The sequence below is a fragment of the Contarinia nasturtii genome, unplaced genomic scaffold, assembly GCF_009176525.2.
Source record: "Contarinia nasturtii isolate CC-2019 unplaced genomic scaffold, AAFC_CNas_1.1 Cnas_scaffold_220, whole genome shotgun sequence".
NCBI classification, from domain to species: Eukaryota; Metazoa; Arthropoda; class Insecta; order Diptera; family Cecidomyiidae; genus Contarinia; species Contarinia nasturtii.
The window spans coordinates 323,984-338,125 of NW_022197577.1; the positions used below are offsets into that span (position 1 = coordinate 323,984).

The 14,142-nt window shown below is 32.5% G+C and overlaps 2 protein-coding genes across 8 annotated transcripts in view; one reads left to right on the forward strand and one right to left on the reverse strand.

The window, feature by feature from the left end:
* Positions 1-829: 829 nt before the first annotated feature.
* On the forward strand, positions 830-2,288 carry LOC116336986 (probable phosphomevalonate kinase). Of its 3 annotated transcripts, none has more exons than XM_031761253.1 (4): positions 830-1,011; positions 1,097-1,217; positions 1,391-1,590; positions 1,653-2,288. In XM_031761253.1, exons 2-4 carry the CDS (start codon positions 1,132-1,134, stop codon positions 1,919-1,921), a joined length of 555 nt encoding a protein of 184 aa, XP_031617113.1. In that variant the 5' UTR covers positions 830-1,011; positions 1,097-1,131; the 3' UTR covers positions 1,922-2,288. The 3 variants fall into 3 exon arrangements, with proteins under 3 accessions (XP_031617113.1, XP_031617111.1, XP_031617114.1); XM_031761251.1 differs by having other exon boundaries at positions 1,119-1,217; XM_031761254.1 differs by having other exon boundaries at positions 1,126-1,217.
* Positions 2,242-14,142, reverse strand: part of LOC116336985 — an 18,909-nt gene continuing 7,008 nt past the window's right edge. The window contains exons 1-5 of one of the 5 annotated variants that reach the window (XM_031761250.1): positions 10,434-10,581; positions 7,267-7,775; positions 4,607-4,762; positions 3,678-4,511; positions 3,394-3,550 (exon numbers count right to left, since the gene is read on the reverse strand). In XM_031761250.1, the coding sequence (XP_031617110.1) occupies positions 3,521-3,550; positions 3,678-4,511; positions 4,607-4,762; positions 7,267-7,775; positions 10,434-10,464 (1,560 nt within the window). In that variant the 5' untranslated portion in view covers positions 10,465-10,581 and the 3' untranslated portion in view covers positions 3,394-3,520. Of the gene's footprint in view, positions 4,512-4,606; positions 4,763-7,266; positions 7,776-7,855; positions 7,926-8,358; positions 8,467-10,433; positions 10,582-14,142 lie in introns of those variants that run through there. The other 4 variants (XM_031761245.1, XM_031761248.1, XM_031761249.1 and 1 more) reach the window with 4 other exon arrangements.

The following is a 14,142-nucleotide window of genomic DNA, read 5'->3' on the forward strand; positions in this document are numbered from 1 at the left end:
TGGGCAATACTACTCGACACGTATAACATATTTTGGTCACGTGACCGATTTGTTGGAGCAATTTGGCATTTCGTTGAACAACTCCGAAATTGTCATTTGAACATTTGTCAGTTACCGCATCGAACCAAACTATATCGGTTCACACATTGCGGTTATTCATTTCTACCGATTCAATTCATTTGGGCAAAGCAATATCATGGTTTTTTTTTTTTTTTTTTTGAAAATTAGATGATTTAATTTGATGGAAAATATGCAGCATGAAAAAAATGAGATTTGTTTGAGTTTTTTTTTTGCAATTGAAAAAAAAAAGATTTTTTTCAGTAGAAATCTGTTGATGTTGTGCAAACCGTATTCGGAAAATGAGTTTAGTTATAATGCTGACAGATGCCGCCATTTATGAGGTACACTCGAGACGAAAGCCGCTCACAATACACAATTCATACTCAGTTAAATGTTGTTTAGCACTGTTATTGGACATTTTTTAGATTAGTTTTGTTTTGTCAATTGAAGTAAATTGTTATTTTTCACATTTTCGTCATTTTTTCGTCTAAGTTACTTCACTGACCAAATCTGAATTAATCATTTTCTGTTAATCTGAATTAATTCATGTGCGTATTTTCTAATTGGAAATCTGTTTGCATATCTTCATGTCTAAGCAAGCTCAACCGACTTCTTCCGGACCAAATGACGAGAAAGATGGAATTGTTGCTTGCCATTTAAAAAAAAATATATATTTAAAATCTGCGCCGTGATAGAACTTCGTACAACAGATGTCTCTCCGACGTTATCAAGTGTATATCTTAATATGTCATTTGTGTCAGTGAATACAATTTCAAGACAGCTTTGAATTGTCAACTATCAGCCAGTAATCGACCTAATTACTCACATATTTCAATCTGAACATTCCGTTGATTCTCGATTTTTTGGCTAAAAGTAAACCATCTAAATACACTCCAAGTAATAAATTATAAGCATTTTAACCTCGAACTTAAAATTCATTACATTTAAAAGGTTAGTTAAGATAAAATCCATGCACAAATTTGAATGTGTAACTTTTTGATAAATGGCAGCACAACGGTTCTATTTCATTTTCAAGATATTTTATTATTTGATTCAAGTTAACAGAAAATAATGTCAACTAAACCAGAGACGGTTTTATTGATAAGTGGAAAGAGAAAAAGTGGCAAAGATTATTTGTCAGCTCGATTACTATCAAGGTACTTTTTATTCAGAGAAATTGAACAGAGCAAATTGATAGGTAACCAGTTTTACACTGATTACCATTCAGTTTGTTCTGTTTAATTTCTTTTATTGTCTGTAATGACCATTTAATCGATTTAAAGCAAGCAATACTTACATTTAACACTAAACTTATTGAACTGTTCGATAGATTGGGCGAAGAGAAAGCGGAAATAGTTCGTATATCCGAACCAATAAAATCGCATTGGGCCCAAGAAAAAGGACTAAATTTGAATGAGCTGCTCAGTGATGGTCCGTATAAAGAAAAATACCGCAAAGAAATGATAGTTTGGAGCGATAGTGTTCGTCAACGTGATGCTGGGTTCTTTTGTCGAGTGTCCATCCAAAAAAGTAGGTGAAACTTTCTATTTTTTTTCGAAATCATGAAACATTAACATGGCATTCACCTTCAGGTTCAAAGCCGATTGTAATAGTGAGTGATATTCGGCGTAAGACTGACATTGAATTCTTCCGTGATAATAATTACAACATCAAAACCGTTCGAATTAATGCCAGCAATGCGTTACGGGAGTCCAGGGGTTGGGTATTTCGAAGTGGTATCGATGATGTTCAATCAGAATGCGATTTGGATGACGTCACACAATGGGACCTAGAAATTGAAAACGATGACACACAAGACGTTGAAGTCATTCTTGACAAAATATTGAATTTATTACCATAAATTAGCGATGCTTACTCTCTGGAGCACTTCCGAATCAGGTGGCGGTATCATAAAGACTTACCATTAAAAGCAAATCAATTATCACAGCGTTCAAATCAAAACATTGGGAGTTAGTTTTAAATTGTTTTTTTATTATCAATATATTATAGTTGCATATGTTTTTTTGACTTTTATAAAGAATTTTATTTTACAAATTATTTTGTGGTATTTTGCAGAGACAAAATGTTTGACATTTATACTTCACTCACTCGTGGGGAGACTTCTTCCAATTGTCACACATTTGGTCTCGTGCATTTTGTTTTAAATTAAAATTGTATTCATTTGAAAATTCAATTATTAAATTACATAATTTATTGAATGAACTGTTTTTAAAGGCTTTGTATGCTATTGTTTTTAAAAAAAAATTATACTTTCTTTCACTTGCATTGCATTTGACTTGATTCCGGCGAATCGCTACTAATTCAGTTCATGGGGGGAAAAAAAAGTTTGATAGAATTTTATCAGTCTATTTAATTCAGAACAATTTCTATTGGATTATATGAATTTTTTCTTTCGAAGAGATTCAACTGAAATCAAATAACAAAAGATCACATTGTTCCGTTAATTTAAAAAAAATTCAGTCGATCTATCGTTCCATAATTGTAATTTGCTTTTTAGTCGGTTGGAGTTGATTTTGTTGTTCGTAGCGAATTCAACACTTTTCCTCTTATTCGATTATCCAAAATATCGGTATACACTTAGTCATCTATAAGACTGATGACAACAATGCTTTCTTTATCAGTTTCTATGCTAATCACTAACTTATCGAAATAATTTTGAAGTTTTATGTTGCGAGTGTGTTGATTTAAATAAATAATAATAATTTGTTAACAAATGAAGATGAATGACCAAATGTCTTTTTGTTGTTTGAAATCATTACTTTCCTATTGAGTTTAATTCTATTCTGTACATTTTTTTTTAAATCAAACCACCTTTAAAGAAACATTTGTTGCAATGATTGTGGAAAATTTAAAGTTTTACACATAAAAAAACATGCATTTGAATATGTTATTCTAGATTCTATTTACAACAAATAAAAAAATAGCTTTCTCCCCTGTACGTAGACAGAGTGAATGAAATGAATGAATTTGAAACTAACTGTCGAAATGATAACGGGGAAAATTGTTGTTTTTTTGTTGATAATTTGGCTGTCTCATATGAAAATTGATCAACTTCTGAGTTGATCAGAATGACAGCGCATTAATTCAGTTCGGTCAGGGATATAGGAACCTCATCACAACGTTAGATCGATTGAAATCAGATTGTTTGATGATAACGTTGCAGGCACAATTGTTGAATCGATGTTCATATTCAAATCGTCGGCATAAATGAATGCGGCCGATTGTGGATTATTTGATTGTTCGGTGAGATACGAGTAAATTCTATTTTCTTTATCCTGTTGAAGTTGTTGTTGTAAATTAACCGTTCGATGTGTTGTCTCATACAATTTTGAATGATGTGATTTAATCGGTTTTCTATCTAATAAATTCGATGCTGAATCGCATTGAGTACGTGATGTTGTTAATTGTGGCCGTGAATCAAACATAATCGATTCATTATTCAAATAGTTTTGGGTAGGTACTGAACAATCTACAAATAATAATGTATTATGTAATGGATTGGTTGGAATCGAATGAGCTGGCTGATAAAACGGCGCCATTGTCGAATATTTTTGTCGGGATGACAAACCACTCGTTACGGATGTTTCATGACTTACTTCGGTGAGGCTGCCCATTGATTTATCATCATTATCATCATCATCGTCGCCGTCGTCACCATCATTGCCATCATCATCCGATGAATCAATAACAATGACATCGTTGAATTTCGGTCGTTTATGTGTTGACACTTGTGTTTTTATACTTTCGATTTCTTTGTTTGACAGCCGTTCTACCGTTATGGCTAACGGTTTACATTTACTTTGTTGCAATTGAATCCGTTCCAATTGAATGACAGCTTCGTTGCGCATTTTCGTTGAGAGTTGTCGTCGCGGAAATTTATAACAATGAAATGGCTTTACAGTATTACGAAATGAGCTAATGTTGTAAATAATTGGTTTCTTATCCATAAACTTTGGCCGATTCGAACCGTCTATGGCAAGTGGTGGCGCCGCACAAGATCGTTCATATCGTTCGATACGCTCCCGTATGTAATCACTGTTAATTGGAGCATTTGATTGAGCGATGAGCCGCTGTCCTGCCGGTGATGTGATGGGTATTTGACTTTTTAGCAATGCATTTATAGCGGCAGGGGTTCGCACTCGTTTCACCGCTTTTTTATTTGGCTCTAAATCAATTGTATTGACACAATTATTATTATTAAGTATAGTGTTTTTGCTATTGATATTCATGAGTGCATTTTGTGAGGTTCGTTTGTTCGGTGTTAATGCTTTAATCGGTTTCTTTTCATCAGCCGGAATGTTTTTGCATAATTGAAAATGTTGGAGAAAACTATTTTGTTGTGTGGTTTTATCGATCGGATTTTCAGGCTCTTCTTCATCACAAAATATGACATCATCGTCATCATGACATTGACACGTCTTTTCATGCTCCTGTGAAAAAAAATGAAAGAACAATTGTATCAATATTTAATTCAAATATTTTCTCAATGATTTTTTTTGTTATGAATCGAAAACAATGTATTTACTTGATAAGCGCCCAATGAGTATAGTTCAGCATCGCAATTATCACAGAGATAGATGTCAAATAAGGATTGTTCGACCATTTGATGAGATTCCCCCGATTGTGAGTTTTGCATCTTAGGCATTAACGTCTTTTTGTTATTTACTGGCTGATCGTACAACTAAAGAACAAAAAAACCAACATAAAGAAAGCCGTCAATAAAACACATTGGTATTGAGGAGACAATCAAACACTGATTTCAATTCGGAATAATAAAACACAACAGCATCTTTCTACTACGACGTAAAAATTCGAATAAATAACAACGAAGAAAATGTTTGTGTATCCTCCTCGGTTAGTCATTGGAGTTCGGTTTGTAACTTCTGCGCAACTTTAAAATAATGTAAATAAAGATATACGCACACATTTGTGCGATATTTGATACACTCTATTATATTTTGGGTATTGCGTGTACAAAAATGTTCACCACATCATGTGTAGAAATGTGCGCAAGAATAAAGAGCTGAACAAATACTACACTCGAGTTTGATATTTCATGGACAATTAAAATGCAAGACATTTAACATCTAGAGAGAAAAAAACAAAATTTTACGACATTTTTTTAAAGCATGTGCATTCTAAAATGTATTTTCAACGAAGATAGAATACCCGGAGATAGTTCTATCGACAATTTCCATTATTGAGGTGTAGAGTATATCATGTTCTTTGACTTGAAAGCTAAGAACGAATGTTTTCGTTGCGATAATAGATAGAAGATATTTTTTTTATTTATATCTCAATATTTTCAACAACCAAAACCAGAATCTCTTGTATTTTATCAGTAAAATAGTTAAAAACACTATATACGCTTTGTTCGATTCATGTGTTGACACATGCGGATCAATTCCAAATAAATATTGATAGGGATCTTTTTTTTGAATGAGAACACATGCTTCACTGATCTTATTTTAAAATAACCCTTGTGGAAAATTACTGACTGACTAGTCACTTTACTAATTTAGGACGTTTTTGGCCAACTGAGATTAAAGTTTTTTTAAGTTGATTTGTCTGATTTTTCAGTCAATCCTAGTAGAGAAAAATATAACTTAATTCGACTTCAATCGCAGTTGACTATAGACAAAACTGTCCCAAATTAGTCATCCGTTTACATAGACGACTTCAGTTAAAAAAAAATTCAATTTCAGTCGATTTCAGCTAACCAGTCAGTCAATCACTTTTTTTCCACACGGGAATGCAATAGATTTTAATGTTTTTTTTTTCAACTTGCTCTGTATTATTTCTTATACAAAGTTGAAAAAAGTCCAACTTCTATTTAAAAAATCACACACAGTGCTAAAATCAAATTTTTTTTAACTTATTGCATACAGTGAAGTAATACAATGAAAACTAGATGATTTGTCGTATCAAATTTGGAACTAGTTGACACTCCGTATAAAATTGTATTTTTCCATTTAATTTCATAACAAACATCGTTTCTGTGTATTCTCTTTTGTGCGGTTCTTCTTCGTTTATGCTTTGAAGAAGATCCGCATAAAAGAGAATACACAAAAACGATATTTTATCCGAATTTTATACCGAACACTGTGCGTAAGAATAAGAACATGCAAGCAGCGCCACAATCGAATGCATTTGATTTGAATTATAAATTGAAGCGGTGAGAGTTCGAACTAACCAAATTACACTAACAAAATCTCACTAACATACACGCTCAGTGTTCATTTTATACAACAAGCCATCTAGTTTTCATTGTATGATTTCTTCGTGTGTGGCGGCTTTATTCAAAGCCTATACAGCTAATGAAAAACTCATTAGGTCATTTCAAATTTTATTGGTTTTTTTCCTTCAAATTTTTACGATTGAAAAATTATTTTTCATAAATTATAAATTCAAATTAAAGGTCCAATGGTCTCTCGTATTATCACAAAGTAGAAGCATCATATATTATGTACTCATATAGGTATAGATGTTTACATACAATTTGCATGAAGATTGGTTAGAGCGTTTAACTTGTTGTTTTCGTTCTCTGTTTTCGTGTGAATCGTCTTCATTTGTATTTTTTTAACAAACAAAAAAAACCAAAGGGTTATAGTATCAACAATACATTGAAATGCGATTTAAATAATGAAGCCACAGAAGAGGTGTGCAAAAATGGATATGCAAAAATAAAATATTGCAAATGGTATATATTCTTGAAATTGTATGTTGTTTCCTGTATATATGTGAGTATGAGTCTTCAGTTGTGCTTGCGGTTTAGAATGCGTTTTATCTATTTTAACATGTTTCCGTTGAAACGAGAAATTGCCAAACTTCGAAATTAAAATTACAGCAGAAAAGTTGCAATATTTAACAAATATTCTCCCCTAGATAGTTTAACATATCACCAAATGTCATGTATAAATTGACGAGTCATTGAATTCGAATGTGGTTTTATGTTTGCCTTTTTCCTTTATCTGTCCCATAAAGTTATGATATTAATGTGCATTTCCGCGAGCGTTGTAATACGAGAATCCTTATTTCAAACAATTTCAACACAAGTTATTCAAATAAAAACGTTTACAGTATTATTATTATTCTGTGTGTGTCTATTTCCGTGGCGCGTGTATGTTATACATATCCAATGTCTCTACGTATCTTCTATGTTCTACCTATTTTTACAATACTCACCATATTTTCATTACGGAAAGTCACCAACAACTTGTTACTGCGTCGATCGAACAGTGATGTCGTTGAATTGTAATTGTTGATAAAGCGCAGACTCTCGGCCGTGTATGCGGACAGATTTTCACAGAATCGCAGAAGAAATACACTTTTGTGGAATTGATAGCAGATGGCAACAATTTCCTTAAGCTTATTCAGCCAGCTATCGGTGAAGTCGTCGGGTCGTTTCAATGGTATTGTGAAACGAACATCTTCTGGCCACCATTCTGGTTCCGAATTACTATCCAACATTGGCGATTGAATTTCACCCAATGAACACTGTACCATGAATGGGATGAATTTTTCTAATTGTGATTCGGATATTTTGTCCAGCGATGTTGGGTAACCGCCCGCAAATAACAACGGCAAATTTGAAACCATATTCTCATTTTCATCATTTTCACCTAATTCATGCAGAATATCGCCAGGCATTCTGATCAATTCGTTATTGGCAGCACTCAAAACGGCTTGGAGATCTGAAATGATACAAAGAATCTTACATCAGTGATGGGAAGAGTGGAACGAATTATTTAAATTGAAATAAACGGTTGTATACATAAAAACCAATGAACATAAATGTTTAATGCTGATATAGAACCATAGCTTAACCGAAAAACTTGAACGGAATTCTTTTTGTGGTTTACTGAGTAAACTATCGTAAAAAAAAATTGTAATGAATTTTACTGCTCAGAAAATTTTACACAGCTAATTAAATCAGCTCTAGAGAGTTATTTTATGATTATACTAGTTTTTCAATGCAATTCGATTTATATGATGACGAATTGATTTCTAGAGTAGAAATACATCAACAGCAGGAATTATTCGAAAAATTATTAAACAAAACGGCACATTTTAATGGCTTCGTCAGTTTGGTCACAGTGGCAACGATAATATATACAATTTTTTTCTTACGAAAATCGAATTTGACTACATTTTATTTTATGTGTGGGTATGTATAAATTCAAAGCAATAAGAGCAAATTGTTTGGTGTAAAAATTGGCACACACAAAAAATAGAAGCCTGTTTGATACATTTCTTTCACGTATGAACTGTACTAACTTAGATCGAATAACTGAAGATAACATGTGGTGGTGTTTTCATTCGAATTAACAAAATAATCAAGAAAATACACGTTAAATAAGGACAACCCCTGCGATTTAAAGTAACATCAAAGATTGTTATTGTTCTATTAAAATATCATATACGCAAGCGAAACTGATCATAGTCAACACTGTGATGCATGTTATATACATGCAACAACAACAAACATCACGCAAAACGCTAGCATTGCACATACAAGAGAAGTGTATTCACACCGAGTAAGCATTTCACACAACTCCCTTAGCCAATGTGGTTCAGAATATTTGTTTTCTTTCGAATAAAGTAGACGAGGCACGACTGTGTGAGTGTGCTGCTAAAGACAACTGAGACCAAAAGGGAAAGACAGTGAGAAAGAGAAACAAAAAGTATTCAAGAGAATGAGGCGTATATGACGATGCGAATGTGATATTTGATTTGAATTAACATTTAAAATTGTGATTTTATTTGTTTAGTGACCACTCTATCAAATTTATATTGCAACATTATGTCATACATCCATAAGTTAATAAATGTAAATTTGTAAAATGGAAAATATTTAATTAAAACCAATTTCCATTGCGCGTGCGTTCCTGTTCGAAAGTTACTAAAACCCTTACGACTAATGTTTTCTTTAGTCCAAGACACAAACCGATAAATGTAACTTTGCCAATTTAAAACAACTAGATTACCGCACAACAACATTCAACGGACTAGAAACAATTCTCTTTTATTTTTTCATTTAACCATAAGCTGTGTGTTCGTATGATACATATACTTATAAGTTATTATAGCTCCGTAACGTGTGTTGACTGTACATGTTTCTTAAAAAAAAATCTTATTTTTTGTTTTGTTGTATTCGTTCGTGATCGTAGCGAACATACGGGTTTCGTATGTATTACAGAGATACATCGGTTGTGTGTGACGCGAACGAAACTAACGAATGCCCCCAAAGACAAAAATCACGATACAACGAAAGATGGAAAAATACGACATATTCCATACGCAAAAGAGACGCAATCGTTTTCCATTGAACCTTTAAGGTGGTTTCAAACGGGCATATACACATTGACGCCCAAATATGTGAGCTATGCACACGATGAATGTGTGCGTGTTTTAGTTTTGTTCACTCAGTTGCTCGGTGATATGTTCGATGCGAACAAAGCATGAACGATAGAAACGACATCGTCACTAACATTATTGAAACAAGACGACTCAGCTTAATTATGAAATAAATACGTAACACATTGCCTTAAACCTAGCAACGTTATTTTCAAATAAATTTGGACACTTTTTGTCGGATGAAATTTTGAAAAAAACATGAATTATTGAAAATATAATTTTTTATATATAGAAACCATATTTTTGGCTTGAAAACTCTGGTTTTGGACCCTAAAAAATATGGACTTGTAAATCAAAAATTAATTTTGACATTTGTCAGCACATTCAAAGTGACAGGAAGTCTGAAATTTTAAGGTTTTTGAGCGTAAATTGACACAACAAAGAAAAAACAGTTTTTTAGTTTACACCTTTTTGTCAATTTGCCAGTTGTATTTGACTCTGCGACTGAAGATGACAGCTTATGCCATTGAAACAATTGTATCGCTGTACGATATATATAGTATTCAAATTGACAAAAAGTTGAAAAAAAAATTGTTTTATTTTTTATTTTAATTGAAATAAAGTCGTTTTGTTAAACAAAAATTGACTTTTTCAATTTCTATCTCTTTCTTGCACACACGCAAATATTTTTCCTTGAACTGTCAAAGCTGTTCTGATATTACTTTTTTTTTGTTCGATTTGAAAAATTGAGAAAATACAAAAAAAGAATAAAATTCTTTTAAAATAAATAAAATAAAAAGAACAACTGAGTTCCTAAGGCGGTTCTCAAGATATTATACCCAATATGGTTGTAATGATCGCCATTTTGTGTAACAAACAGCCATTTCGTATAATCAAGTAGCCATTTCGTGTCGTACAAATATTATTCGTTTTTAAGAAAAATTCTTTAAAATAAAAATTAAAATAAAAATTGAAAAATAAAAATGCTGGTTTACCTTGCAGTGCCTTTTGTTGGGTAAGTTTCATTTTAAAAATGATTTTAATCCCAAGCGAAAAGAGAAATTATCGAAAAACTAACTATGAACCGCCGATAGCAATACGGGTTAAAACGTGTTGTTTCTCCGAGGAAGACGAAGATATACTGAAATGGTTTCACTGTAAATGCTCCGATATATGTACATTGAACACACAGTTGCCTTCGTTCGCGCGGAGAATCGAAGCACAGAACGTCGACTATCGTATTCCCCCACTCTCGGCTTTACGTTCAATAGAGAGAACCAACGCACCGTTTATTTTTAAATGAACGGACAATACGCTTACGATATTTGACACTCTCAGAAAATGTTGCACAAACGAAATAGAGTTTTTATTTGAATAAAAGCAACTATTTGCTTTGATGAATAAACAGCATGTGCGAAATATTTTTTTTTTTTTTTGAAAATCCAACAGAAAGCTACCGAAACAGAATCAGTCTTATGAATTCGATAAAATATTAAAACAACTTTTCTATTGAACTCAAAAACAAAGTTTTGAAAATGTGCACACCAAAGTTAAAATAATTTCGATAGAGCAGAGGTTATACTTATACGTAGATAAAGAGAAAAACATTAATCTTTTTGATTATCCGCTTTCTCTTTCCGCTCGTTCGTTTCGTTGGTTCGAGAAGTTTCTCGTGTATGCATTTGTGACTGTGTATGGATGTGTGTGTATGGTACAGAAATTGACAACTGTCATCAATAATAACCATATATATTTTCAGATGGCGTTGTTTATTTACTTTTTTGGTTGAACATTGGGTTGGTGAGGTATTTTTATCAAGACAGCGCTCGAATGATGGTACCGATTTTTATTTATATACTCGCAAATGACTTAAGAGATTTAATTTGTCTTGTTCGTCAATTGAGATCTACTTGAATGATTGTTTATAAGAATTGTATTGATAGTACGAGTAAGAATGAACGAAACAAAGCGAGAGAAAGTTCGAGAGCAGGGAAACGTAGACGTACTTTTGTGCATATTTTCTGTATTCAATTCTTTCATTCGATGATCGTACATGTTTTTTTATCATTTCCAGTCGAATTTTTGAAAGCATTTTAGTTTTCTGACGACCACCATTTGTATTAAAATTGTAAGAAAACTTGTTCTAGCCCATACTCGTAAAAATCGATGAATTCCCGTGTGCAAAAAACTCACTTACAGTCAGTCAAGCATAAATGAATTATTTCGACTATAACTGGCTAAGTTGATTGCTTTTTATATTACAAAATTTCAAATCTTGTCATCAGTCGGCTATTTTAGGGCGTTAGTCGTTTGAATGCAAAGTTAAAAAAACACTCGAAATTGAGATAGTTAGCCAATATTTTTACACACGGGCATTTGTAGTATTCCCGGGCGAATCGTTCAGGGATTCGAATATCTAACATTTTACCACATTGGCAATGCAAAATCATCGATGTGGATGTTTCCTTTTGGAATATTTTCATGTTAAAATATAAATGCAATGGTTTGAATTATGAGTTTCTAGAGATAATATTGAACAATTACAACTGCTGTACAATTTTCATATTATTAACAATTAATGGATTTCACTTTCAACTGAATCTTAATGATTTTTTAATTTGGAATGAACGGGAAATGTTCGAAAAAATCAATTTAAACAGTTCTTTCAATCAATATTGAGTCTTTGTTTGTTCGTTATTTGGGTGGGTTTATTTTGCAGGGCATACTAGAGTTATATAAAATATACGATTTTAATGTTATAGTTCAGTGTTTATTCGTTTTCGTTCATAGGCAGCACTGTATTAGATGACAAGACATAAAATAGTAATATATAATTTTAGCAACCTGGACAAAAGAAATATATTTTATTCAAAACAAAAAACAATTATGCTATTATTGTTATATTTTCCACGGAATTTCAGGTCACTTGTTGGAAAGAAAATAAGCTAGCGTGAGAATTTAATAAAATTTATCGAAAACATACTGAAGAAATACTTGCTGAGTGAAATGCTGACTTTGTAAGTTTGATCACATTTTTTTCGGAGAAACAATGAATTTCAAACTAGAAATGGGGCCAACAATTTTGAATGAAATTTTTTATAATATTATATCCATTTCTCATAAGTTTTTAACTTATTTGAATAATGTATATTTTTAACGTTGTTTGTTAATTATTAAAAATATTTTTTAATGAAAAACATACACAGTACAAAAAAACCATCCGATATTATACAAAAAACGACATATTGGGCGCGGCGCGTTCACGCAATTTTGGGAATAGAAATGCTATTACCATACGTTTATTCAACGTGTAAGTCTGTACTGTTCGAAGAAGATCCACACAAAGAGGAACGAAAAAAATGACGAAAATTTGTATGGTCATTGGATTTCTATACCTAAAATCGCTTGAAGCTGCGTACCATAGTATTTTTCGCATAGCATCGGATGATATTTTCTTATTGTGCAGCTCAATTATGTGCTGGGACGAATCAATACAGATGAGTCCAGATTATTTCTATCTGGTGACACATACTAAACACAGTTTCTTGGATATTGAGATATGCTACCTAAATTTTGGTCAAGGATCTGAACATATGACCTTATAAACTCTAAGTTCAGTCCAAATCGAAATTAACAGAACTGTCTCGTAACAGCGTCACTACCGAAAATACAAACTTTGACTCGTCTGTGAATATGACTGCCTACACAGAGAGAAATTTATTGCGGTTTGTTGCTACATTTTGGGAAACGTCAAAACACAACCACTATTGTTTTCTACTAATTATTTTCTACGATATTTCGGGCATAAATTCTCCATTAGATTTGTATGGGGGGAAATTGTAACCGGTCACTATTTTTCCCACTCATTTTTTTTATTCAATTGTCAATATTTATGCTGCGGGCATGTATAGAAGAACCTTCTTTTCTACAGTGGTACTGTTTTGACGTTTCTCAAAAATGTAGTAGTAAATCCTAGTGTTTTTCTCTCTGTCTAAGTATGAGTTTTCACTTTTTGAATCAAAAACCCTGGCAAATTCGAATAAATTCCAATAATTTTCGTGAAAATATTTTCTGACCGAAATCAGGGTCTGACCGAAATTAACTCGATTAAAAAAAATCTCCCAGTCCAGATTTCTCTGACAGGCTTAAACTATAACAACTGCGTCTGCGCTCAATACATTTTTATATTCAAATGCACTTACATTGAAAGATTCGTATCAAATCTCTTTTCCACATTTAGTTCTATAAGAATCCGTTAGTGCTTCAACCGCATCAAAATTATTCGAAAATAAATGATTTTTTTCATCACAATGAAAACCATTTTCTGAATTAATTTCCGATGGGAACTAGTATCGTATATTCCCCATACAAATTAATTTTATCGATTCTACGAATACGACATCTGTTAAAAAAGATACCGATTTTTGTTACTACTGTTGCTTTGACACAGCTCGAGCGAACTATACGGCTATGGCTGTATTACAGACGAACTAATACAAAAGAACACACAGACTCTGATCCTGTGTATGCGTATGTATTGTAAATTTTGCACAAGCAGCTACGATTGACGACTGACTGCAGAATTTGTAATACATACGCATACACAGAATCGGAGTCAGTGTGTTCCTTTGTACGTTTACACGAGCTATATTAAAACACCACACACAAGAGATAAACCCCACAAATTATTTTAGAATTCCTATT

Coding starts and splice junctions, on each gene's coding strand:
- LOC116336986 (XM_031761253.1), top strand. CDS start 1,132: ATGTCAACTAAACCAGAGACGGTTTTATTGATAAGTGGAAAGAGAAAA. Junction 1,218..1,390: donor TCAGCTCGATTACTATCAAG/GTACTTTTTATT, acceptor ACTGTTCGATAG/ATTGGGCGAAGAGAAAGCGG. Junction 1,591..1,652: donor TCGAGTGTCCATCCAAAAAA/GTAGGTGAAACT, acceptor ATTCACCTTCAG/GTTCAAAGCCGATTGTAATA.